The sequence below is a fragment of the Balaenoptera acutorostrata genome, chromosome 8 (assembly GCF_949987535.1).
Source record: "Balaenoptera acutorostrata chromosome 8, mBalAcu1.1, whole genome shotgun sequence".
NCBI classification, from domain to species: domain Eukaryota; kingdom Metazoa; phylum Chordata; class Mammalia; order Artiodactyla; family Balaenopteridae; genus Balaenoptera; species Balaenoptera acutorostrata.
In genome coordinates, this window is record NC_080071.1 from 85,893,161 (window position 1) to 85,917,719 (window position 24,559).

The 24,559-nt window shown below is 42.7% G+C and overlaps 1 protein-coding gene across 9 annotated transcripts in view; it reads left to right on the forward strand.

Moving 5' to 3' along the window:
- Positions 1–18,346, forward strand: part of SP140 (SP140 nuclear body protein) — a 77,720-nt gene extending 59,374 nt beyond the window's left edge. For 8 of the 9 annotated variants that reach the window (XM_057550716.1, XM_057550717.1, XM_057550724.1 and 5 more), the window contains 12 exons: positions 1,257–1,322; positions 2,910–2,990; positions 6,071–6,145; positions 7,402–7,506; positions 9,402–9,544; positions 10,702–10,749; positions 13,158–13,202; positions 15,472–15,587; positions 16,279–16,387; positions 16,665–16,742; positions 16,962–17,105; positions 17,892–18,346. In XM_057550716.1, the coding sequence (XP_057406699.1) occupies positions 1,257–1,322; positions 2,910–2,990; positions 6,071–6,145; positions 7,402–7,506; positions 9,402–9,544; positions 10,702–10,749; positions 13,158–13,202; positions 15,472–15,587; positions 16,279–16,387; positions 16,665–16,742; positions 16,962–17,105; positions 17,892–17,999 (1,118 nt within the window). In that variant the 3' untranslated portion in view covers positions 18,000–18,346. The remainder of the gene's footprint in view (positions 1–1,256; positions 1,323–2,909; positions 2,991–6,070; positions 6,146–7,401; positions 7,507–9,401; positions 9,545–10,701; positions 10,750–13,157; positions 13,203–15,471; positions 15,588–16,278; positions 16,388–16,664; positions 16,743–16,961; positions 17,106–17,891) is intronic. The other variant, XM_057550720.1, reaches the window with a different exon arrangement.
- The last annotated feature ends 6,213 nt before the right edge of the window (positions 18,347–24,559 follow it).

Below are 24,559 nucleotides of genomic sequence, written 5' to 3' on the forward strand. Positions count from 1 at the left end.
AAGTAGAATAGAAAGCCAAGGTGCCACTGGGGCGGTCGCTGCATTCTCTTTCTTTCTTTTCTTTTTTAATTGAATATAATTGATTTACAATATTGTATTAGTTTCAGGTGTACAGCAAAGTGATCCAGTTATATATATATATTTTTCAGATTCTTTTCTATTATAGGTTATTGCAAGATATTGAGTATAGTTCCCTGTGCTATACAGTAAATATAGCTTGTTGTTTATCTATTTTGTATATAGTAGTAACTGTTAATCCCATACTCCTAGTTTGTCCCTCCGTACTCCTTTTCCCTCTGGTAACCATAAGTTTGTTTTCTATGTCTGTGAGTCTATTTCTGTGTTGTAAATAAGTTCATTTGTATCATTTTTTTAGATTCCACATATAAGTGATATCACATGATATCTGTGTTTCTCTGACTTACTTCACTTAATATGATAATCTCTAGATCCGTCCATGTTGCTGCAAATGTCATTTTGTTCTTTTTTATGTATGAGTAATATTCCATTGTATAGATATACCACATCTTTATCCACTCATCTCTTGATGCACACTTAGGTTGCTTTCATGTCTTGACTACTGTAAATAGTGCTGCTATGAATACTGGGGTGCATGTATCTTTTTGAATTAGAGTTTTCATCTTTTCCGGATATATGCCCAGGAGTGGGGTTGCTGGATCATATGGTAGATCCAGCATTCCTGAGTATAGCATTTCCATTTGAAGAGCAAGGCTTTTTGGCCCTTCCTGCCTTGTAAGTCAGCACTGAGCTAGCTCCTTGCCCAGCACCAGTGGTCTTCCCACATTCACACATTTTCATATCACACACAAGAAAGCAAAACACAACACAAAATCCACTCTCCTTAAGTCCTCTGGGAATTTCAGGCACTATATTAAACATAAGTGAGAAGATTTGTGTTACAACTGCAAGAATACAGAGATTATTTAATGGCAGTTCTCCGTATTAAAGTTGAGAATGCCTCCCAACTTCAGAGCATTTGAATTTACATAAAAACACTTGAAAAGGGAACAAATTGATATTTGTTCAAGAGAAAGTCATCTCCTATAGTCTCCAAATCTACGCAGGGTAAAATATACCTCAAAATCAACCTCACACTGCTACACTGGTAGTTAAGAAATTTGCCCCATTCTTGTGAACTAAGGTCTGAAAAAAATACTTGAAAACTACTGATATATAAGGCTTTGAGAATTATATTTACAGCTCTAAGTAATTAACTTTATTATGTTTTTTTTAAGAAAAAAAGAAAGGGCATTCCTGGACAAGAGTAAAAATGAAATATCAGAGAAACATACATCAAAAAGGTAAGCAGCAAAGTGAAGTAGTCACACCTGTTCGGTTTATAAGGCACTGCTTATTGTCTTCTTGCAGCCTGCAGTCTCTTGAGGACAATAATAGTTTCCTAGCTACTATGTCAGTCAGGATATAGGCCAAGACACGTTAACAAAGAGGCCCAAAAATACAGTGGCTTCAACAAAATGGTTTATATCTCACGTGTGTAACAGTCCAGAGCTAAATGCTACCGAGACACTGCCATCCTCAATATGTGGCTTCTTTCCTAGGTCAAGAAACATTAATTTGGAGAGATGTTCTAAAGGCTAAATGAATAAAGCAGACTGTATGTGTATGTGTGTGCATGTGTGTGTGTGTTAAAGAAAATATATGTATAAGCATTATTTGTTTTTATATCTCAATAAATCCTATAAGATATATAGGAAAATCAATGTCAGTACGTCCATAAAAATATATGCAGTAGTTGAATTTGGTCATTGGAATATAGGTGATGTTTACATTTTTATTTGTGTTTTTTAAAGGTATGTGTATATACTCAAAATATTAAACATGTTCAACTATTGTAATGGAAAAGTGTCATTTAAACAGTAAAATATGCAAAAGAAAAGTCTAACAAGTTAATTGTGGCTATCTCCAGATGGTGATGTTTCATGCAATTTTTATTTTCTGAGTTTCCAGTAACGTGTATATATTACTTCTAATCAGACCCCTGAAATCTTGTTCATTTTAGTAGTGGTTTAAGAAACAAATTTTCTCTAGACAATGAGGGCTAGACTTCATTTTCCACATGATTTCCGATTTTGAATCACTAGATCTATACAAGATTTTAGAGTCCAATTAAAATTTATTAATTTTCACTAATCTATATATCTTACATTCTTGCCAATTTACATGGCTGCACTATTAGTGAATGTGCATAATATTGTTCAGAAAGAAAGAAAAAAGTGGTTGCAACCATTTTAAGAATGCATATTTTAAAAACACTAAATATTTGTATTTAATCATTATGACATTTTCATTTAGGTCTATGTGTCCATACATAAATTCTAAACCACTTTTTTCCAAAGTATAATGAAATCTTGTATGTACTTTAAAAGTGGTCCCTCATAAGTAGAGAATGCTCTGGACACCTGCTTGAGATCCGTTGCCATAACTTTCTTTCTTGTCTGAGTGTATAGTGCAAGGGGGTTCAGAATTCAAACCCATATTTCCTCACTTGCTTTTTTTTTTTTTGATACTTCTGAATTGAACTCTTTTCAACACATGTTCAGTGGTAGATTGATACATTTCTTATGTATTTTTACAATTAGACAGCCGTAAGTTATGGTATTGTACTTTGTAATACACAGCTTATAAAGTACTTTCAAAAAACTTTAACACTTGATCTTCTGTGATAATATAGAACAACAATAGTAGGTCTATGTTATGGAGGAAGAGACAGGGACAGAGGTTTAAGTGGATTTTCCTGGGTTTCTGGTTCCTAGTTGATGTTTTATTTCCACTATATTATACTCTCTCATAAAATTCCTCGCTTGCTTTTCGTTTCACATGTCAGCTGCTGTTTGCATAACTCTGTATTTTCCCCTGCCTACCCCTAGACAACAGCAACGCTGCTGGCCAACTGGCCTCGAGTGGAAAGAAGGTGAAAATGCATCTGCAGGACCCTATCAAAATCAGGCGTAAGATTGTTTGTGCCACTTCTATTTTGCCCTGGGGATCAATAGAAATTTTGTTAAAGTTTTGAGGAACACAGATCTTCCTTAATTTTTTACTAGTCAAGCTTACCAGTCAATTTGAGAGCCATGAAATCTTTAGAAAGCAACCCATTTGGAGCCAGGATTGTAAATTATTTGCATTTATATCATAGCTCTTATCTGCCCAGGACCTAATTTTTTTTTCCTCTGAGTTTTATCTGTTTTTCATGAAAATTCCTTTACCTTATATTATTGGTTTATTAAAATGACTAGTTTTTGTAAATTGTAAACAGAAAGTAAGTTCATTCTCTCATTGCCCTTTCAAATCTACCTTCTAGGTGAGTTTTTCCTATCTTGGGCAGGTCATAGCATTTTTCTGTTCCCTTTTCACAGGAATAAGAGTCTTTTTCCAGTTATTGGGGGTCCTTTCAGGCCTGGTATTAAAACTTAAGTATTTTCTCCAATTCAAAGCATCTCCCTGCCTTCTGCCTGAGCAAGCTTGGTCTGGAACACCTGCAGTGGAGAGGTGGCATAATTGGGGTCTTCTCTCATTCTCTCTTGGCTCTACTCCCACTCAAGAGCTGCTGGCTTGAGCCCATTCAGGATTGGGGAAGTGGATGAGAGAGGAGAGAGAAGAGTGTGGAAGTGTCTTACCTGACAGGCACAGCTGTGAGATGACACTGGATAAGGAAAGTGCACAATCGCTAGCTCTTTCCTCCACGAGATGCTTTCATTAACTCCGCGGTGAGGGAAGAGGCACCAGCTTGATTTTTTGGAAAGAAGTGTAGCCTGGATATGAGTGAAGAGCTAGGGCCGCCATAATCTGTTCCACTAATACTTTGGACGGTCGCATAGGTGGTTCGGTGCATTGCCTTTGGATGTAGGCTGTGAAGTAAGGTGACCAACTCGACCCTGTTTGCCCAGGACTTTCCAAGTTCTGCCACTGAAAGTCCTGCATCCTGGATACCCCTTAGTCCTGAACAGACTGGGGCAGTTGGTCACCCTTTTTGGCACTTAGTGAATTGTTCTCAACTGTTGGGACTTAGTTCTACTAAGATTTTGAGAAAACAGTATTAAATTTAAAATTGTCACATTTACTTCTAGAGGTTAATACCAAACATAACAATTTTAAAAAAATAACCTTAGATTATAATCTGACTGCCATAGTATTTATTAGGGTTTGTTATGGGGTTTCAGTGTTATTAAATGGGTACTACAGCCTGGGGACATAGAAATAGTTAAATCCTGCCTTGCTCAGCCAATCTGTTTTGAAAGTAAAATACAATAGCGCTATATTATGAATTAGTGGGTTTTAAGCTCCAAATCTCCTTTTACTAGAAGCTTTAGACTAGAATGGACTTCAATGTATTTCCTTTTTCTCCCTACAAATATTAGGCCTAACAGATTTGATGAAAGGTAAATCCAACATACCTACTACCCAGGAAAGATATAACCAGAAGCAACAGATAGAAACAGAGAGCAAGAAAGAACTCTGCATTTGCTGGACTGTCCAAGGTTGTAATCAGAGCTTTAGTGCCAAGCCAAACTGGAATATGGGAGAGGCAAGGATGAGATGTCTGGATCTCTTCTCACTGGGCTGTGAGCATGGACCTTTAGAAGAGGAGGGAGGAATGAGAAAGAGAACCAGAACTATCATGGTCTTCTAGAGTATTCCACCACTTTGGCATCTTGGGTGAGAGAGGAGGTGCGGAGAGCCTCAGAAAGCCATACCTGGGTGGGTGACCTGCTATTGCCTGCTGAACCCACCTTCCAGAGGGAGGAAGTGAGAGGGAGTCAAAAGATTAATCTGCCTCTTTAAGAACTGCAATTCTGTCCTGTTAGTGGTTCTCCTTAGCCCATGGCTATACTATCCAAGTCTTCTACTTTCTTACGTTTAGAAATTTCTTTAAGTTTTAAGATTTCTTAAACTTAAGATTTCTTAAGTTTAGAAATCTCTGTAGGCCTCTTGTTTGAGATTCTATTATCTTGTTAGAGATTCTGTTATCTTGTTAAATAATAACAGGGTGACAACTTGCAAAGTTGTGACTTGTTTGATCTTCTGATAAGGTCTAATCATCAACATTTGTCCCATGAGGCCATTTTGATCTTGAGGAAATGAAAACCGTCTGAGTAACTGTTTAGTCTAAAGACCAGAAAGTGGGATTATTTTTCCAACCAACGTGTCCATTTTGGGTTTGACTGAAGGAAACAGTCTTTTTACTTTGCTGGTCTGATATATGCTCATAATCTGCTTAGAGTTTACAGCAGTTAGGAAGGAGTAGTCTGGAAAATATTTCTTCTTGGGGTCTGTATTACCCCACCCAGCACCACCAGATGGTGGTCATTTGATGGTAGGCATTGAACACAGAAAGCAGGAAATGAATTTATCTTCGTACCTTAGAAAATGAAACACATGTGAATGATAGCAAACATACTGAGATGCATATCCACAGTCAATTAACTTGTAAATGGCAGAACATCCTCTGCTGCAACATCTACTGAGCCAGTCCTTAATTACTATTTGAAATCAAGGTTTTGGAGGACTCAGTTCTACCCATTCTCTTGATTAGACTTCTTCTTGTTAGTTTCTTCGATTCTAATATCTTTGTCTAAACCCAGGTGGACAAAACTCTTGGTCACATTACTAAAACTTTCAACACAAATGTACAAATAACTTCATTCTAGGTGATGTGCAGGACATGTGTCTCACCTGTGAAGCCCACCATACGGTTTCCCTTAGCTCACTGCCTTTAATTGTACATTAGTAGATGTACAATTGGCATCTATTAAGCACTCAACACATGGCTGCTTGAGACATAAATAAAATGCTGCTTTCTATTATTTGTTTGTTTTACTAACGTGAGACAATGAAAAGTAAAACATAAGATGAGTCCAAGATTTGCCATCTAATTCTTGGTGCTTAAGGACTAGACATTATATATTTTTCTTTGTGCATTAGACAGGCTTTGGGGAAGTTACATTTTCAATGGAAATTCTGTAAAGCACTAATATACACAATGCAACTGCATGTCTGTGACTGTGATTCTATTTTTCTATTTTCTCAGGGAGAAGGAGAGGCAGACAGAGACTCCACTTAACTCATAGTGGCAGAGTCCTACAGAAAAAAGTTAAGTCAAGAGGTAAAGAAGAAAAGGGGAATACACTCTCAATAATTATGCAGCTAATTTCCTGTGCTTTACTCTGTGTTTTTACTGATAAATCCATTTCCCTAATTGCTTTATGTAGCTTTACTAACTGTTGGAAAACGTATATGATTTGGTCTATTTTCAAAATGTGTATGAAAGAAAAAGAAGATAATTCCACAAACAAGTAACTTGGTGACAGATCTAAACCAGACCCAATGGGTCCAGGGGCTACCACAGAGATGCTGTCTTTGCTGAACTGATAACTTTCAAGCTGGAAATAGTCTGCTTTCATATAAAGGGCACATATACCACCCACACATTATTTAGCAGACCCTTTTCCTGCTACACAGAGAGTCAGAGGTTGCACACCACGGGTGGCCTGGAGTGGTAGTCAGAAGTCTGTCATTCTCTTCTTCTGACTGTGTGGGCTTGGACCTGTCACTTGACAGCTTTTGCTTCAATTTCTTCATCTGTAAAGCAAGAGAGTGAATTAGGCCCACACCATCCTTCTCAGTTCATCCCAGTTCTACTAGCCTACCACCTCAAAACTGGACCATGGACAGCTCCCCCTCTTCCCACCATAGCTCTAAAACATTGGCTGGAGGGTCAACATCAGTTACACATCCTCCTTGAGCTAGTTTGAAGTCCTTTCACCCCTACTTCTGTGGAATCAGGTCTCTAGCAGCCCTCCCCCCCACCCCATGCAACTTGCAGATTATCCTAGAGCTTCCTGAACTCCTCTTTCAGCTAAGGAGAAAGCCGATGTGAGGGAGAAGTGAACCAAAGCAGAGAACACAAAGAGAAGGCAGACATCACCTCCATTAGGTTCCCCCATCATTACTCTCTCTCTGCTCACTAACCAGAGCTCAAATAGGGAGATGCAAGTACAGTCTCTCACTTTGCTCCAGCCACCTAACTGCAGTGAAATAGTAGAACATGATGCAGCTGTATGTTTCATTGTCATGTAAGAATCAGTGGGGCTGACTGGCCTGAGAGCTAACACACTTTTACTGAAGCCCGATTTCTCTGCTAACACATTCTGTTTTGTGTGAGATTTGAGGGATGAGGTAGAGGTAGACATTCTGTAGTTATGTATCAAAAATGCCACTTGGAAGAAAGACTTTGACTCTAGAGATTTATGGAATAAAGCTTTCTAAGTTCCTCCATACCTTTATAGGAACAAACTCAGCATGGGAGAAGCAGTACGTGTGCAATTGAAAATGAGACAATGAAGGAATCTTCTCTTTCAGGGCAAAGAAAGCACAGAAATGAAAAAGTGGATTTTCACTCTCAGATACTTCCTGTGACCTGTGGTAAGGTGAAGGGGATGTTACATAAGAAGAAATTGGAAGAAGGTGGGTTTTATGGTCTATTTGCAACACCTATCTGAAGAGATCACGAGAAGTAATGAAATTATCCATGCGAATTACACATAGTTGAAGGAATTGGGACAATGGTTTGGCTTGAGAGAAGGAGGAAGGGATCCCTAAGTTGCTATTTTCACACTTTAAGAAATCATACATATTAGGTGCTTACTCCCACGTGAAAGTGTCCATGGGGAGGCCAAAGAGAAATGAAGCAGAAATAAAAGGGAAGAGGCTCTCAGCCTCCACCTTCATATCCTCTCTCCCTCTGGGTGATTGTCACCAGGGCAGGTGCTTGATGTAGTAAGGATAGAACAGAATTCAGAATCAGACAACCTGAGTCCCAGCCTCAGCTATGCCGAGAGGGACTGATTCAGCTGAGTAGAGAATGGGACCTTTCTGACCCTGAAATTCTTCATCTAAAGAAGAAATCATTAAAAACCTGCTTCACGGTGTAGCTGTGAGGAATTAATGTACATAATTGAGGTAAGGTATTTAAACAGCTTAACCGAGATACAATTCACCATTGAGAGTGTACAACTCAATGTTGAGTTTTATTTGTATATTCACAAGATGGTACAGCCATCACCACAATCTAATTTTAGAATATTTTTGTCAGAATATTTTTTCACTGAAGGAAACTCCATGTCTATTAGCAATCAATGCCCATTCCCACCTAACCCCACCCCACCACCCAGCCCTAAACTGGGCTAATCTATTTTCTCTCCACTAATCTATTTTCTGCTCCATAAATTGGCCTATTCTAGATATTTCATTTAAATGGAATCATATAATATGTGCCCTTTTGGGACTGGCTCTCTCACTTAAGATTATGTTTTCAAGATTCATCCATGTAATAGTATGTATTAGTACTTCATTCCTTCTTATTGCCCAATAATATAATATTCCATGGTATGTATATACCATATTTTGTTTATCTTTTCATCAGCTTGGATTGTTTCCACTCTTTCACTATTATGAATAATGCTGTTTTGAACATTCATGTACAAGTTTTTGTGTGAACATATGTTTTTAATTCTTTTGGGTATATACCTAGGAGTGGAATTGCTGGTTCATATGATGATTCCATGTTTAACCTACTGAGGAAGCACCAAAATGTTTTCCACAGTGGCTGTACTGTTCTATATTCCCACCAGCAATGTATGAGGGCTCCCATTTCTCTACTTCCTTGCCAACACTTGTTATTGTCTGACTTTTCTATGATGGCCGGCTTAGTGGGTGTGAAATGGTATCTCATTGTGGGTTTGACTTGCATTTCTCTAATGACTAGTGATGTTAAGCATATGATTATCTTTTATACATGACTTAAATTTTCCATTGGATAGCATTTCACAATTATTTTTAATATCAGCTATCCATGATTTCAGGGATGGGAAAATCTCTGCTCAATAATGCCATTAAACTGGATGAAAAGTGTAATAAAGGGCACAGATGCTGCTGTGGTGCCTTTCTGAGCCGCAGAGCCCCCACTGGAGATCTTAGTCCCAACCTGAGGTTCCCCAAAGTCCATCGGAGATTCTGACTTGTTCTCTATCCCTAGCAAATTGAAATGGTCTCACTCTTCAAAATCACCTCCTTTTCCTTCGTAGGTGATTTTGACATGCTTTTAAAAGGTTGATTTTGATGGTAATTATCATTTTGTTGTTGTTGTTGCACATTGGTTAAAGAAATGTTGCCACAAAGCAGTAAATATCCTTTGAGGGGACTTAAAGGCTAGGTTTGGGGATTCTGAAGCCTGAAAGGGGAGGCTAGACTCTCCTGTTTTAGATCTTGAGACCAAATTGGGTGGGTCCAGATCCAGTGTGTTGGGAGCCCACCATCTGAAAACAAAGAGGGCTAAAGATTAACTTACCCTGGTCTTACAGGAGTTTTGGTGAAGTGTATACAGAGTGAGAATGGAGACTGGTTCACTCCCAGGGAATTTGAAATCAGAGGAGGCCACGAAAGATCCAAGAACTGGAAGATAAGTGTTCGCTGTAGTGGGATGCCCCTACGTTGGCTGATCGAGGTATTCCAGTGACAGGGATGGGAGATGTGACTTTTCTTGCTGTGCCCCAAGAATAAGGTCACTATTTGCTCACCAAATATTTGTTATGGCTAAAGCCCAGATGAGTTATAGCTAAAGCCCAGATGCCTCTGAGTTTATCCTCTCACCTGGAGAGAGATGTTCCACATTCCTAACCTCAGTACAATGCAGCACATCACTGTTGTAAAAGGGGCTCTGTCAGGATGGATGCAGGAGCTTGGAGGAAGGAAAGGTAATTCTGACTCACGTGCATGTAGACAGCTTTATGCACTGAAAGAAGAAGACAGTTTACAATCAAACAAGTAGGGAGAAGTTACTCCAGACAAAGAATGGCACGAAAACCAGAACCATGGTTGAGGTAGACATATTGTATGTGATAAGGCATAATCCATCAACTGGAGTTGTTTGTGGAGGGATTTAATGCCAGGCTAAGATGTTTAAACTCACAATATAGACAATGCAAAATCAGTGAAGTCTTCTGAGTTGTGAAATGACATATTTAAAATAGTGTTTTAGGTGGCCATGGGGCCTTGAAATGACTTCAGTGTCTTTCAGCCCAAGAAACCTACACTCAACATGCAATGCTCAGCTCAAATGCCATTTTTCCCTGAATATTCCCTGACTGACCTGACCCTGACCATCCCTTCCCAGGCTCCCTGAGCCCATTACTAAGGCCTTTCTTATACTGTTTTATTCTCATCCTTCCATGCATCCCCTTTTTCTCTCTAGACGCCACTTGGGTTTGTCCATCTTTGTGTGCCCAAGATTGGCCAGAATGTCTGGCACCAAGTAGGCATGGGATAAGTGTGTGTTGATTGACTAGCCCTGGGAGAGGGACTCAAGCTTGAGTGACACTGGTGGAAATGGAGAGGAGGTGAGAGGTGTCAAAGAGATTATGAAGGAAAACCTCTTAAAGTTAGGAAGAAAGCACAGGAGGAAAAAAAAGTTCTAAAGATGATTTTTAAGCTACCACTGATTGAATTCTAGAAGAAGTACAAGTGAGGAGAGAGAGATGATTTCTCATTTAGACACCTTGGCTTTGGGCCGACAGTGGGACATCCAGGTAGAAATATTTGGGAGGAGGTTGGAAATGCGAGACTCACAGGCCAACCATATACTTAGATCTTTTTATCTTTCAGAAAAGATTTCTCCATAACCCTCCAAGGAAATATGGCAGGATAAGAAAGGTGATTATTGCATAACTTTCTACAAGTTCTCATCACATAACTGATTTTTCATGCACTGTGTATTATTCTGTGGTTTCTCAACTGGGTAATTATTATTAAACTTCCTCCAACACCCCACTCCCAGCTTTTAAAAACTTTCGGTACGCACCTTCAGCGTTGCTACTTTGAACACTATGTTGTATATATGGCAAGATCTTCTTTGAATGGTAAACCATTTGAGATGGAGGTGATAGGGAGCCATCAAAATAGACCTCATGGATGTGCTTTAGCTATAGATGCAGATGTAAGGGTGTCAAAGTTGTAAAAGAAAACATGATGCTGGAATACATAAAAATATATCATAATAAGGTGATAGGGTCATCTTCAACTCAAACCCAGATTTTTTAAATCAATGTTACTATTTCCTAACTTTAATGAAATCTGATGAATCGAAAGTTTATTCACAGTCTAAGTATAGGAGGGGCTGACCTGGAAAATTGTTTACTCTGATGCCACTCTTTCAGTTCCTCAAGGGGGCTGTGCAGACCTCCCTTCTATCTATGAAAGTGATTCCTTCCTCTATGGAGGCAACAAACAAATATGTACGGTGCAGTGTAGATTCAGGACATGGTGATGGTTTTTCCAGGGTTGGGTAGAATGAGAACTTGAGAAGAAGGAGGAGGTGAGAAGTGCCATTCTTATACACTTCATGTAGAAATGGCCATTCAAGACGTTCACAGACTTCTAAGACAGGTGAGACGTAGCTGGCCAATGGGACTTCATCTTCCACTGGGAATGTGAGGTCCAGACCTTTACATTATTTGATGTTCTGGACAGTTTGAACTCTAAGTCCTTGGGACATTTCACCCACTGGATTTCCTAAAGGGAACCTATCATATTATTTGCCCTACTTAGTGAGTATATTAAAGACCAGCATCTGTACCATTCCCCAGGTGCCAAGAGTTACTCAGTTAGATTACCCACGTAAGCTAACAACGTCCTACCAACAGATTCTACCCTTATTTGTGGGTGCAGCACTTTTTAGCAACAACCTGCAATTACCTCTATATTTTGCATCTCCCTATGAGCAAGAACAGAAGCTCCCCAAGTGGCGGATCTCAGGACCCATTACTACCTCCATGGGTCCTCTGTGCCTCTCAGAACCTCTCTTGCCCTTTGGCTTCTGGAATCTTCAGTGTCACTCTCAGCACCACATGACAGCTTCCTGGCTCCTCACAAAGGTCACTAACACCTTTTGATGACAGCTGCTGTGTTGTAAAATAATCTGATATACACCTTTAGAACAATCTTTTTATTGTAGGCTAATATTTGCTTAGGAGATAGCAAGTAATCTGTTCCCAAGTGAAATGATACTCATTTATTCACTTATCCAACATACAATGATTGAGTGCACACTAAATGCCCAATGGTCATTAGAAGATTGAAACAATATCTCTGACCTCAGGGATTGTTTCAACTTCATTGTCTAACATGGAAGAATAACTAATGGGGTTGGGTGGTGAACTTTAGGCCACACAGAAACGTGGGCAGTGACACGGACACCTCTCAGGTCATTGTCCCATAGATCACACTTTTCCATGACCACTCTGCCCTGGGCTGCAGACAAAAGCTAAGGCTGCCTGTGTCCTAGAGGGAAGGAGGTCAGGTCATTCTATTGAATATTGGAACTCAATGTAAAGTTAGTGGGTGGTAGTCAGTTACCTCTGAAGAGTCAGCTAGCTGACTTTTTGGGATTCAGAGGGAGAGAAGAGGAGGGTGACCTTCTGGAAGAAGAGTTGCAACCCTGGGAAACTTGGGCACATTTTATCTTTGGGGCTGTGCCCTAGGAGACCTGTGATAGGTGGTGACATTCTTCTCTGGGACACTTGCATGGATGCAAGTGTATTATTCTGTGGTTTCTCAACTGGGTAATTATTATTAAACTTCCTCCAACACCCCATTCCCACCTTTTAAAAACTTTCGGTACGCACCTTCAGTGTTGCCAGGACTCTAGGCCCTGTGGTCGCTGGAGCTGTTGACGATGAGTCCTCAGCCTGATACTCTCATTGCAGCTCCTCCAGGTGGGATGACATTTTCTAATATAGAGAAAAATGCCTAAGGGCCTCTCGAAGCAAGAAAACCAGCAGAGTTTCTCCAACTCCGTCTGTGGGAACCAGGGCCAGACTCCCTGCATGGCTTCACAAGCCCCCACCTTGCATCTGAGAGCCAGGGAATAGAACTTGCATTGGGCCAAACAGTGGTACTTTGGTACTTTTTATTTTCCAGGTAGATATGTGTATCCATAAAAACAGGTATGAAGTAATGGGTAAACCGTGTCTTGAATCCCTCAACAGATTGCTGTTTAAATAAGTGATGGATGCATACATCACATTCAATATTGTCCTTTAATCTTTCTCTCTTTTATGCAGAAAGGAGTACCGAAGTCTCCCGACAATACTTTAGATAACCTTTGTGTAAGTACTAACGCCCACCTGTAACCCCAGGATAATGCAGGCCTTTTCCCTCGGCACATTCTCTGAGTCATCACCGCATTTCCCTGAAGCACACTCACACTCAGGTGCAGCATGTTGCTATGTGTGATGAACAGGGAACAGCAGATGCATCGCCCACATCAGGTACATGGTTCTGGCGTTGGGTGTCTCAGCCTGAAAGCATCCTTTCCATTTGTTCAGTGGAAACCTTCCCATTTCCTCATTTCCCCCAAAAGTGAGTCTGGGAGGCAGAGCTTGAGACCACTGGGATCTCTAGAGCCTGGGCTTGAAGTAGTAATGGGTGCGGCTGGCTTGCAGATGAGGGATAAGGAGGAAATTTGCGGGGAAAACAGCAGTTTAAAGAAGGCAATAAGGAAGGAAAGGAAAATCCCAAACATCTATTCCAAGGTACAGGTAGAGCTAGATGGTTTTTAAGCAACAACCAGAAGGAACAGGCCAGGCCAACCTGGCAAGTTAAGGTGTGAACCCTGTTGTGAGTCCTGCAGAGAAATGCACTCCGGGCTAGTGGGTTCTTTACGGAAGCCCTGTATCCAATCTTGAGGGAGCCATCATGGTGCTGAGCTGGTTACCACATAGCAAATCACAGGGCATTTTTACTCAAACTGGTACCATATGGCTGGATGCTTTAAGGTCTGCTAAAATTATGGATGACTCCACTCTCTAAGTTGAATCATATTTTGAGTCCCTTCATTGCAACAAGATGGACATTTTAAGCAGAGTCACCTTTGCACAACTCCAGGGGGAAGCAGTTAGTTAGTATGCAGTAATACTGATACACAACGTCCAAAAGAGGAGGGATAGTCAAGTAGTTTTACATATAGTTTACCTCCAAAGCAATCCCCCCAACAATATTTAGATCTTATCCACACTCTTTCTGACCCTTGGCCAACTGAAGGATTCTTTAGTCATCTAAACAGTGCTGGAGTCCAGTGTTTGTGTGGCTTGTTTGGGATGGATATAGACACAGAGGGTCAGGTCTCACAGCCCACGGCCAAGAGTCCATGGGGAGGAGATGGCAGCTGTTCCAGCAAGAGTACCCTCATTGCTGTTAATAATCTTTCCTGGGACTGATAGTACAGGCCAATTCAGGCCTATAATATCCCCTTTGCCCAGGGTAAGTCTCAACTTATGCTGAAACTAAGACCTTTGGAAAATAGTATTGCCCAGGTCCCACCCTAGAGGAAATTCTGTTCATCAGTCTAGGCTACGACTTGGACATTGGGATTGTTTAAAACTCCCCAGATGATTCTGATCCACAAAATTACCCATTCCATGAATTAAAGAAGAACACCAAAGGATCTGCCCCACCCGGACAAATTGATTCAGAATTTCTGGCATAGGGACCAGGGCATTAGTATTTTATATACTCTGCCCTGAAAGTTCTAATGTGCAGCTGGACTAAGAAACAAAGAGCTAGATAAATCTGCTAAAAAATACACAGATGTGAGGTTCTTAGACATTGGTTATATTTGTTATTCCTTGTTCTTCTGGGAAGAGGCGTCATCACTTTCTAGAGAACAATGATGGTAATCTGTGAGTGTCTACACTGATGAGAAATAACATGGCCCCGTGACTCCATGTCCGAGCAGTCTCAGTCTCCAACTGGCAGGTGTCCTTGAGGATCCCCAGAACATTGAATGGGAGATTTTGGCAAAATGGTCCTTGGAGCGAGCACTTCCTCATATGTGGCCATTTCAAAAACAAAAGAAATGGCCAGAATCCCAATTCACCCGACACAAGTAGTTTCATGCAAAAGCCCAGAACAAGACTCAAAATAATTGTTAAAATAATCTTGTATTACTTTCCACGCTAAGTTTAATCCACCTTATTAAATTCTCAATATATGACCCTTCAAGGAGTCAATTTAGTTATTGTGGTATAGACAAATGCATTTAACACTTTATTTCAGGACCTTATTTTATCTGCAAGGTAATAAAGTTATTCAGATTCCTAAAAAATTGTCTTCTCTTGTTGCTAGCCTTTCAGTGTTAGAGTCTCTGGTTTTATAGGGAAGACTTTTCTGGTCTGACACACAGGCCCTTTCTCCTGAATTTCATTGCAGACCACAATTTCTGCTTCTGAAATCGCCACGCTATGCTGTTCTTTAATATCTCAGGGAGAAGCATATAAGTGTCCATTCAGATTCACACAAAGGCAATGAGTTCTAGATTCCCCTAGTTCTGGCCTTCTGGGGTCTCACCAGGGATATAGGTGTTGTTTTACCTTCCAGCTGGGAAACTCAGATGTGTGTGAGACGTGCCGGGATGGAGGAAAGCTGTTTTGCTGTGATACTTGTTCGAGATCTTTTCATGAGGACTGTCACATCCCACCTGTGGAAACTGAGAGGTTCGTGAGATGCAGCCCCTCCCTTCCTATTAGGGACCCTTCCTCCTGCCATACACACTCTCCCTACAGAGTTCTTACTATGTCTAGATGCGGAAACAGCAGGGCCATAGGTACAGGGTCCAGCAGTATGATCCGGAGAGCTGTTTCAAGATGCTGGCAGTGGCAAGTTAATGCGTTTTGCTCTCCTCTAGGTCGGTAGCCAGGTCCTTTGCCCACATACTGCTACTGTCCTTTCCTAGAAGTTTAACAGCATGGACTCCTGTTCATGGGAGTGGAAATGCCACTTGTTTGTGTTCTGCACTTATTCAGAAAAGGCAGGAAACATGGGCTGGTTCCCTCATTTTGCCACTTCTTAATGGGCTGAGGGAAGCCCAAGGGCCCCCCAGGGGTTAAGGCTCCGTTTCGACACTCAGGCCTGGCAGGCAGGATTCTTTGTGCTCCCAGAAACAGAGAAAGAAGAGCCCACTACTCATCCTGACACCACCTCCATGCCCTGACCCCTTGTTGCTCCTTTGATGGGATGAGGGTCATTGGCTCAGACCCCACGTGGGGTTCTTGGAGACTCTGGAGGTGCCCCCTTCCTCCTCCAGCTATGTCCATCAACATTCCTGAAAGGAGGACAGTATCAGACATAGGAGTGATGACTGTTTCCAGGGACCTTGCCCTCACTCACTTATGTCCGGCCCCTCAGGAGCCCGTGGAGTTGCACTTTCTGCAGGATGAAGGAGTCTTCTGGAAGCCAGCAGTGTCTCGGGGAATCTGGGGTTTTGGCAAGGCAGATGCAGCCCGAGGAGCAGTTGGTGAGTCGGATGGGAACCCCAAGTCTTCCCCTTTCCCCTCACATGTGAGAAGTCAAATAGGCAGGGTCAGGAGAAAGGCGACCAAAGGGTGAGCCATGACTCAGTCACACTGAAATCACACCAGAACTTGTTTGCAGCCATTGCATGTCTGTTTCCAAGAGCCATCCATGTTTGGGGAAACTTCCAGATACTTGTGTGAGTCATGCCTCTGCCTGGGCATGTATATGGGCTCATTGTCTCCAAGCTGCTTTTCCCTCACAGCCACCTTCTTTTGCAGAAATGTGAGTTCCTCCTCTTGAAGGTCTATTGTCATACAGAGAGCACCTTTTTTGCGAAGATTCCATACTACTATTATGTAAGTAACAATAACAAACTGTGATTACAGGCTGCCATGATGTTACCCCACCTTGAAACAGGTACCCACGGGATTTGAGATCAGAATCCCATGGGAGTGAGAGCATGAGCTGCTGTTACCTTTACCTTTTTGTATTTCTGCTGGATTTGATGGGAATCCGCAGGAGGCACACATTGAACTCTGCCAGTAATTCTCCCATTGATTTTTGTTTTTCACTAGATTAAAGAGGCTTCTGAAAACCTAAAGGAACCCATGTGGTTGGACAAGATCAAGAAGAAGCTGAATGAGCAGGGTTACTCCCACGTGGAGGGGTTTGTGCAGGACATGCGCCTCATCTTTCAGAACCACAGGGCATCTTACAAGGTAAGTGGTTCTCCCTGCTTCCATTTCATTTTCTGTCCATGGAGGCACTCTGCCCTCATTTTCTGGTACCTGGGAAATTTTAGTTTCCCTCATCCTATGAAACCTGCAAAGCAAGAGTTCCGGAAGTCAGTGACTTTTCCGTTCAAGACTGGAGCTCAGCAAGGCGTAGCAACAGTGAATCAGAAGGTGTCCCTGCAACCAGAACCCCAGGCCCCGAAGAGCTCAGACCCTCCTACAGCTGCCACTGAGAACAGCAGAGTCCTGCCTGCTCCAAACCCAGGGAGAAGAGACTTGCATCTTAACGTTACATTGTGCTTCTTATCTCTCCCCCAAAACACTCAATCTGACCTCTCAGAAATCCCAATCTCCAGATTCCACTCCATGTGAATGGATCATATAGTTTAACAGGAGTCACCAGAGGGGAACAGAAGTGACAGTGAAAAAGGTAGAACATTGATCTAACTTAAAAGCAATCTGTACTATTTGCACTGTTACAAAGAACATAGATTACTTTTCTAACTCTCACTGAAATCAATAACCCAACCAAATAAGTAAGAGTCCCCAAGTGTGGTTATGATTTCCCATTTCTATCTTGTTAATAAGAAATAATCGTGCTCTTAGGAAGCATGTTGCTCTTTGCTGCATGAGTTCTTTAGCATAACCTGGTTCATATGACGTAGGGTGTCTAAGACAAGAGTCCTGGTCATTCTCAGTTACAAGGTGGCCAATGACACTGATATTGAGGATCATGAGTTTTGTGTTCATTTTATTTTTATTTTTTTCCAGTTCAATGACTTTGGCCTAATGGGACTTAGACTGGAGGCAGAATTTGAGAAGAATTTCAAGGAAGTGTTCACTATTCAGGAAACAAATGAGGACAGTTCACTGGAATAGTGGATGTTGTTGGTGTCCTGGAAAACCCCTTTTGAAGCAGACTTCTCATCCCCCAGCCGCATGGAAGGCTGGCTGCTGACGCCGCCCCTCCCCAGAGCATTGCCTTCAGCCAAATGGAGCCAGCTTCACCTGGAGGGTTACACTTCCTTGGCCTGGGGGCCAGCCTCCAGTGCCAAGGTGGACTCAACCTTGTGTTACGATTCATGCTCCTGTGTTCCTCATGAGATCAGGCTGGAGCTAGTCTGTGGCTTTAATCATATCCTTGCTTGGCTTTTCCTACCATCCTGCTTCCCTCCCCCCTTTCTCCCAAAGAAACTCACAATAAATCACTTACTTAAGAGACTTTATCTCAGGCTCTGCTTCTAGGGAACCCAACTTAAGGTAATGGTCCTAGCAAGCAGGCTGTAAGGGTGGGTTCTGGATTTGGATCACAGTCTGGCCAGATGGTGATGGGTGGTATATTGATGGTCCCTGGTGTGCTCTAATAGTTCTGTTACCAAACTTTCACCTTTGGGAAACTCGATGAGATAAAGAGGATTTCACTAGCTTTTGAAATTGGCATTCACAAAGGGAGAAATGGTAAATGGAATTGTAGATTTTGGTGGCTATTGCTAAGTGCCACTAATATATTGAAAAGAATAAATGACAGCCTTAAATCTATTAGTCAAAGCAAAGACACCCTTACAACTGCAGCTAGAAGGCAGACAAAAGGAAGGCCTGACACAGGTCCCAGTTTTAAGAATGGCAGAACATAGGAGAAGACTGAAGTCTAAACCGTGATGGCCTCCTGTGCCAAAGGCAGATCCCTGGTAAAGAAGGAGTGCAGTCCTGAATCAGAATCAGCCTTTCTAGGTAGATGCAAGTGAGAACCTTGAACTCCAGGTCTCCCTCAACCCACGGGGCCTGCAAAAGAATTCCCTACCCTTTGTTGGTAGACAGACCCCCACCTTACCCCATCCTAATCTTGCTTGAATGAAGACGGCAGAGTCCTCCCAGCATGACCCCACTGGGAAAGTCCTGGGTTGTCCTGCCAGCTGAAGAAAGAATTTACCCCAGTGGAGCTGCAGTACTGGCCAACATGTACCAGCAGGTACCAGGAGGTTGTGTCTGGGGGTGGGTCCTGGACAAAGAAGGGGAATATGAGACTGGAAAAGGGAAAATTGTCAATACAGAAGCACTCTCCTGTGTCAAGAAGTTTAATTAGCCTGGCAAGGGCCAAAGGGGATGATTCAAGTATGCTCCTGGGTGGCTCTTAAAGGTTTATATATATATATATTTTTTTTTCTATTCCCTTAATTTTGGAATAAAAATGGCTGTTCACTAAACTTTCTGTGGTAATCATTTCACGATGTATATAAGTCAAATCATTATATATACCTTAAACTTATACAGTGCTGTATGTCACTTATATCTCAATAAAACTGGAAGAAAAACATTTAATTAAAAAATTTAATTAAAAAAAAAGGTTGGTATAAACTGTGGTACCTACTAGATGAAGTGGAAGCAGAGATGCCAGGGCAGACTGTGGAAAAGAAGATCTGAAAGCCTCAGGATGTTGGCATGGCTCCACTCTCTACAACTGGAAGACACATCCACCGGGCTACTATGCTCTTCAGGAGGCCTCAGACATTAACTTAACACGGTGATAAGGAGCACACAGCTGAGGGGCGCCAACATCCCTGAGATGCTCAGCGGGGTCTGTCCTCTGTAGGTTGGCATCATGGAGGAATGTTTTACAGAACTGGATTCCCTAGTAACAATGGAAATGATAGGATTCTAGAATAATGGAAGCCAGGTGGCAGCATTTAACTGTCAGGGCAAGATGAAATAATTTTTGTAATGTGCAGCAAGGTTAGAATGACGGCTGGGGCCCTGGCCCAAAGCAGTCTATGGAGATAGCTAATCGGACATGGTCACTAAGCCTATTGTGGTAATCATTTTATGATGTATATAGGACAAATCATTATGCTGTACACCTTAAACTTATAGAGAGATGGGCAGCCAACAAGGATATTGCTTCATATATATCATCAAAAAAGATTAAAAATAGATGAACAGATGGCTGAGATCAGCTACCCCAATAAAAAGTCAAGATCCCTTGCCTAGTTTCCAGACCTGAGCCAAATCTAGGACCTGCTCATGGAAATGAGGGCAGGTCTCATAAGAAAGTGTAAAGGTAGTGATTCCCTGAGTTCTTCACCAAAAGGACCTAAGGTCATTTATTCAAGTAACCATATGCCAGACAAAGGAAAATACACACATCTTTTAACAGTTGTTGATACAGGATCTGAGTTGATGCTAATACCTGGGGTCCCAAAACACCATCATGGTCCCTGCTAGAGTGGAGTGTATGGATGTCAGGTAATGTCCATCTAACAGTGAGTCCACTCAATCCATGGGATCACCCAGCAGCCATTACCCCAGTTCCTGAAAGTAAGGATAATGAGAACATACATAGCAGTTGACTGACCTGGATCTTTAACCTGTGAAATAACAATGACTGTCTTAGGAAAGGCCAAGCAGAAGGGCTTGAAACTGAACTTTCCCTTGGTGAAAATGGTAAGTTGAAAGAAAATCGCAGTCCTGGAGGATGAGGGAATGACAGAGATTAGTGCCACATGCAAAGATTTAAGGATGCAAGGGTTGTCATCCTCATTACGTCTTTGTTTGAACAGCAGTCTGGCTTCTGCAAAAGCTAAGTGGTTCATGGCTGCTAGATGACTACTAGAAACTTAACCAATAGTAGCCCCAGTTGCAGCTGTTGTTGCTTGGTGTGGTATCTTCATTAGAGCAGATTAGCACGACCTATGGTATATGTCATGCAACTATTAATATGGAGAAATGTACTTTTAAAACATTCAGTAGGAAGTAGGATAAGCAGTTCATGTTCACATGGACTGGACAACAGTACATGTTTACAATCTTGCCCCAGGGCTATGTGAACTCTCCTGCTCTCTGTCACAATATAGCCTGAAGGGACCAAGGCTGTCTGGCCACTCTGCAGTACATTACATTGGTCCACTATATTGATGACTGTATTAATCAGGGTTCTCTGGAGAAACAGAACTCTGTCTCTCTCTCTCTATCTCATATATATATATGTTTGTTTATATATAAAATGTGAATTGGTTTATGTGCATATGGAGGCTGAAAAGTCTTATGATATGCCATCTGCAAGCCAGAGACCCAGTAAAAGTGGTATGTAATTCCAGTCCAAGTCTGAAGGCCCAAGAACCAGCGGAGCCAACGGTGTAAGTTCCAGTCTAACAACAGTTGGAGACACCTGTCCCAGCCCAACTAGGCAGGCAAGAAGAGAACAAATTTCCCTTCCTTCAATTCTTGTTTTATTCAGGCCCTTAACAGATTGGATGGTGCCCACTTACCTTGAAGAGGGCAATCTACTTTACTGAGCCCACCTATTCAAATGCTAATGTCCACAGAGACACCCAGGATAATCTGGGCACCCAAGATTGTCCAGTCAAGTTGACACATAAAATTAACTATCACAATAACAGTGTGTTAATTGTGCCTGATGAGCAAGAAGTGTTGAGTGTTCTAAAAGCCTGGCTGAGTCACATGCACTCCAGATGATGAGAGATAAACCCTATAAGATTTGGAGACATGCCATATAGGTAAATTTTTAGGGGTTCAATGGTCTGGCGCATAACAGGGTATTCCCTCCAAAGCTCCAAGCTATCGTACCTTGTGTCTCCTACCACTAAGAAGCACAATGCTTGGTAGGGCTCTCCAGGTAAGGAGAATAAACATGGTTGACAATTTGATGAAAATGATTCTGGGCTTTGTAATGTGCGGGTAGGGGTGGAGGATGGAGAGGGAGTAGTTATACCATCTGAATAATAAAATGTGTTCTAATCAATGTTTTCCACTTAATGGGCATTGTTACATGTCAGTAAATATAGTTACGTGTCATCCTTATCATAACTTTAATTTTTCATCAAGGCTTGACTGCAGCTGGCCCTTATTGATTATTTTTGGTGTTGTGAACAGTGCTAATTTGTGCTGTATCTATTGTATAAGAGCACAGACTCTGCAGTTAGCCCATGTAGGTGGAAACCCAGCTTCTCATGTACTGGCTGTGTGTCCTTCAGCAAGTTACTTACCCTCCCCATGCAGTAGTTTTATCTGTAAAATGGAGATACTAGTAGTACATAGCTCACTGGATCATTGTGAAGGTTAGTGAGATGATATTTGCTATGCACTTAGAAAGCGCTGACCCTGAAAGCAATAAGTAAATAAATTAAGAAAATTTACATGCAAATATCCTTGTATCGATTAGGGCTCTTTGCCAGTGAGGCCAACTTTATCTAGGTTAGACAGAAAGCGACTTCATTGATGGGATGCGCAGTGGCTCACGAAAAGGCAGGAGGCTGGGCTCAGAGCCTGCAAATGGCCCCAGAACCAGGCAGGAAGCAAAGCTGCTCCAGGAATTGAACACCAGGAACATCTCCTCCACCTTGTTAAGGAGCTGCCACTGAACAAATGTTATCCAACTGTGTTTTAACTCCTTAACAAACTTCACGTGAGAGTCCAACTCCCCGAAGAGAGTCTGGCTGGCCTGGCTTGCTCATGGGCCAGTGTCTTGGTTAACATTCCTTCTATCCTGCACACGAAGGGGAGAAGTCTTCAGCCAAAGGAATCCAGGTCTGTTAGGAAAGGGGTGGAGGAGGCTGGACAGCCAAGGAAAATGAAACTGACTGGCAGAACCCACCCGGGGACCATCAGTGAGCTCTGATGTCTAAGGGGAGGAATGGGGTGGTCCCAGGCCAGTCTGAGAGGCCACAGAGCCTGGGCGGCACGTTCCTGAATCGAATGGAACAGGTTGACTGTAGTTCCACTGCCTGTGCTTCGGAGATTAAGGCTGAGTCGGTCATCACGTTAGAAGGCAGAGCGTCCACTCCACCACCCTGGACAGCCAAGGGCAAGGACGGCCACTAAGCCCATCACCCCTGTCAGTTCCATTTACCTGGACGCATATGTGGGCTGCTGACTGCAAAGGAGCCTGGCTGTGGTCTTACCTGGGGGAAGTGTGCCTGTGTCCCTGGGAACTGCAGTAGGACTAATGCTCCTGAGGTCCTGGGCTCCACCCTTCAGCCTGAACCTCCCAGAGCATCAGCACACACCCTGCTATCTGGGTGGAGAGGACCGGGCCTTCTGTCTGGAGGAGAGGACGGGGTTCTCCAGCTCTCTCTGAGTAAACTGGGCGGAAGATGTCCCTATGAGGACAATATGCAAAGAACAGTTGCCTACGGCTTCTAGAAAGTGAACAAAACCAGGCTGATGGTAGAGGGAAGTCGAAACTCAACGGAAGCAGCCAGAACAAAATGTTTCCTGTTTATTATTACTCTACTTGAGAGCAACCGCAGCCTTACATGGGGTGGCCAAATCTTTGGTAGGAAGCCAACTTTCTCTCTGGTCAGCAGAGCCGGGAAGAAGCCCAGGGCAACCAGGCTTTCTGGGGAGAGAGGGGAAAATCCCAGGAAGGTGAAAGTCACAGAGAAGAACCCCAAATTCTGCGTATAAACCCTCCCCACTTGAGTTTGAAACCAACTGACAGGCAAAAAGGTGAGACAGATGGGGATCAAAATATTAGTTTTCTTCATGATAAGAGCTGGATGGGGCTTAGTGATATGGTTTACCACGTAGCAAAAAAGAGATCCCTAAAACTGAACCTCAGAATTGGGCTTATCCACACAGTCTTACACAGCTCCAATCAGTCACACCCCACCCCACCCCACTCCCCAGGCCCCTGTCTCTGTGCACTTGACCTTGGAAGGGCTGACAGAGCCCTGGCCCTGCAGGAAGGACAAGCCCAGGGAGACCCAACAAAGAACAAGCAGACTCACCCCTTCTACCCAGAGAGTCTCCCAGGAGGACAGAGGAGCAGGGGGTCCAGGCCAGTCCCACTGACTGATGTGCTGCCCCTGCAAGGGGACAATGGAGCAGGGCCTGAGTGTAACTACTTAGGTCCCGGGAGCCTGCTCCCCTCCACTTCTACACCCATGGGGGAGCGGAGGGTCTTGATCCTCTGGCCCCAGTGGCCACTGTGGCAGTTGCTGCTGCTTCCTTCTGCCCTTCAAGCTCAGATCCCAGGTCCTACTGTCTGGTCTCAGGGACAAGCCTCTGGTCCCCACTGGGGTCTCCCAACTTAGACACTCAGCCCCACTACTGAAGTCTGAGCGGAAGCTGTTCCTGGTGAAGCTCGTGAAGCCCGTCGCCTTAGCGGGTCCTCTGCCCCAGGTCCCTCCTCAACCACGACCTCCCCTGCTCTCTGGGTTTCCAGGCCCAGTAGCTGGGCTCCTCCCGGAACAGCAGAGATGTTCCCCATTGTCAGTGCTCCTCACAGCCTGGAAGATGCCCCAGGTGCCCCCTTATTTCCTTCAATCACTCCAGCAGGGTTTGTAGGAGGAGTTCAACCACTTCTTTTTTTTTTTTTAATTGAATTATGGTTGATTTACAATATTGTGTTAATTTCTGCTGTACAGCAAAGTGATGCAGTTATACATAGATATATATTCTCTTTTACGTATATATTTTCTTTT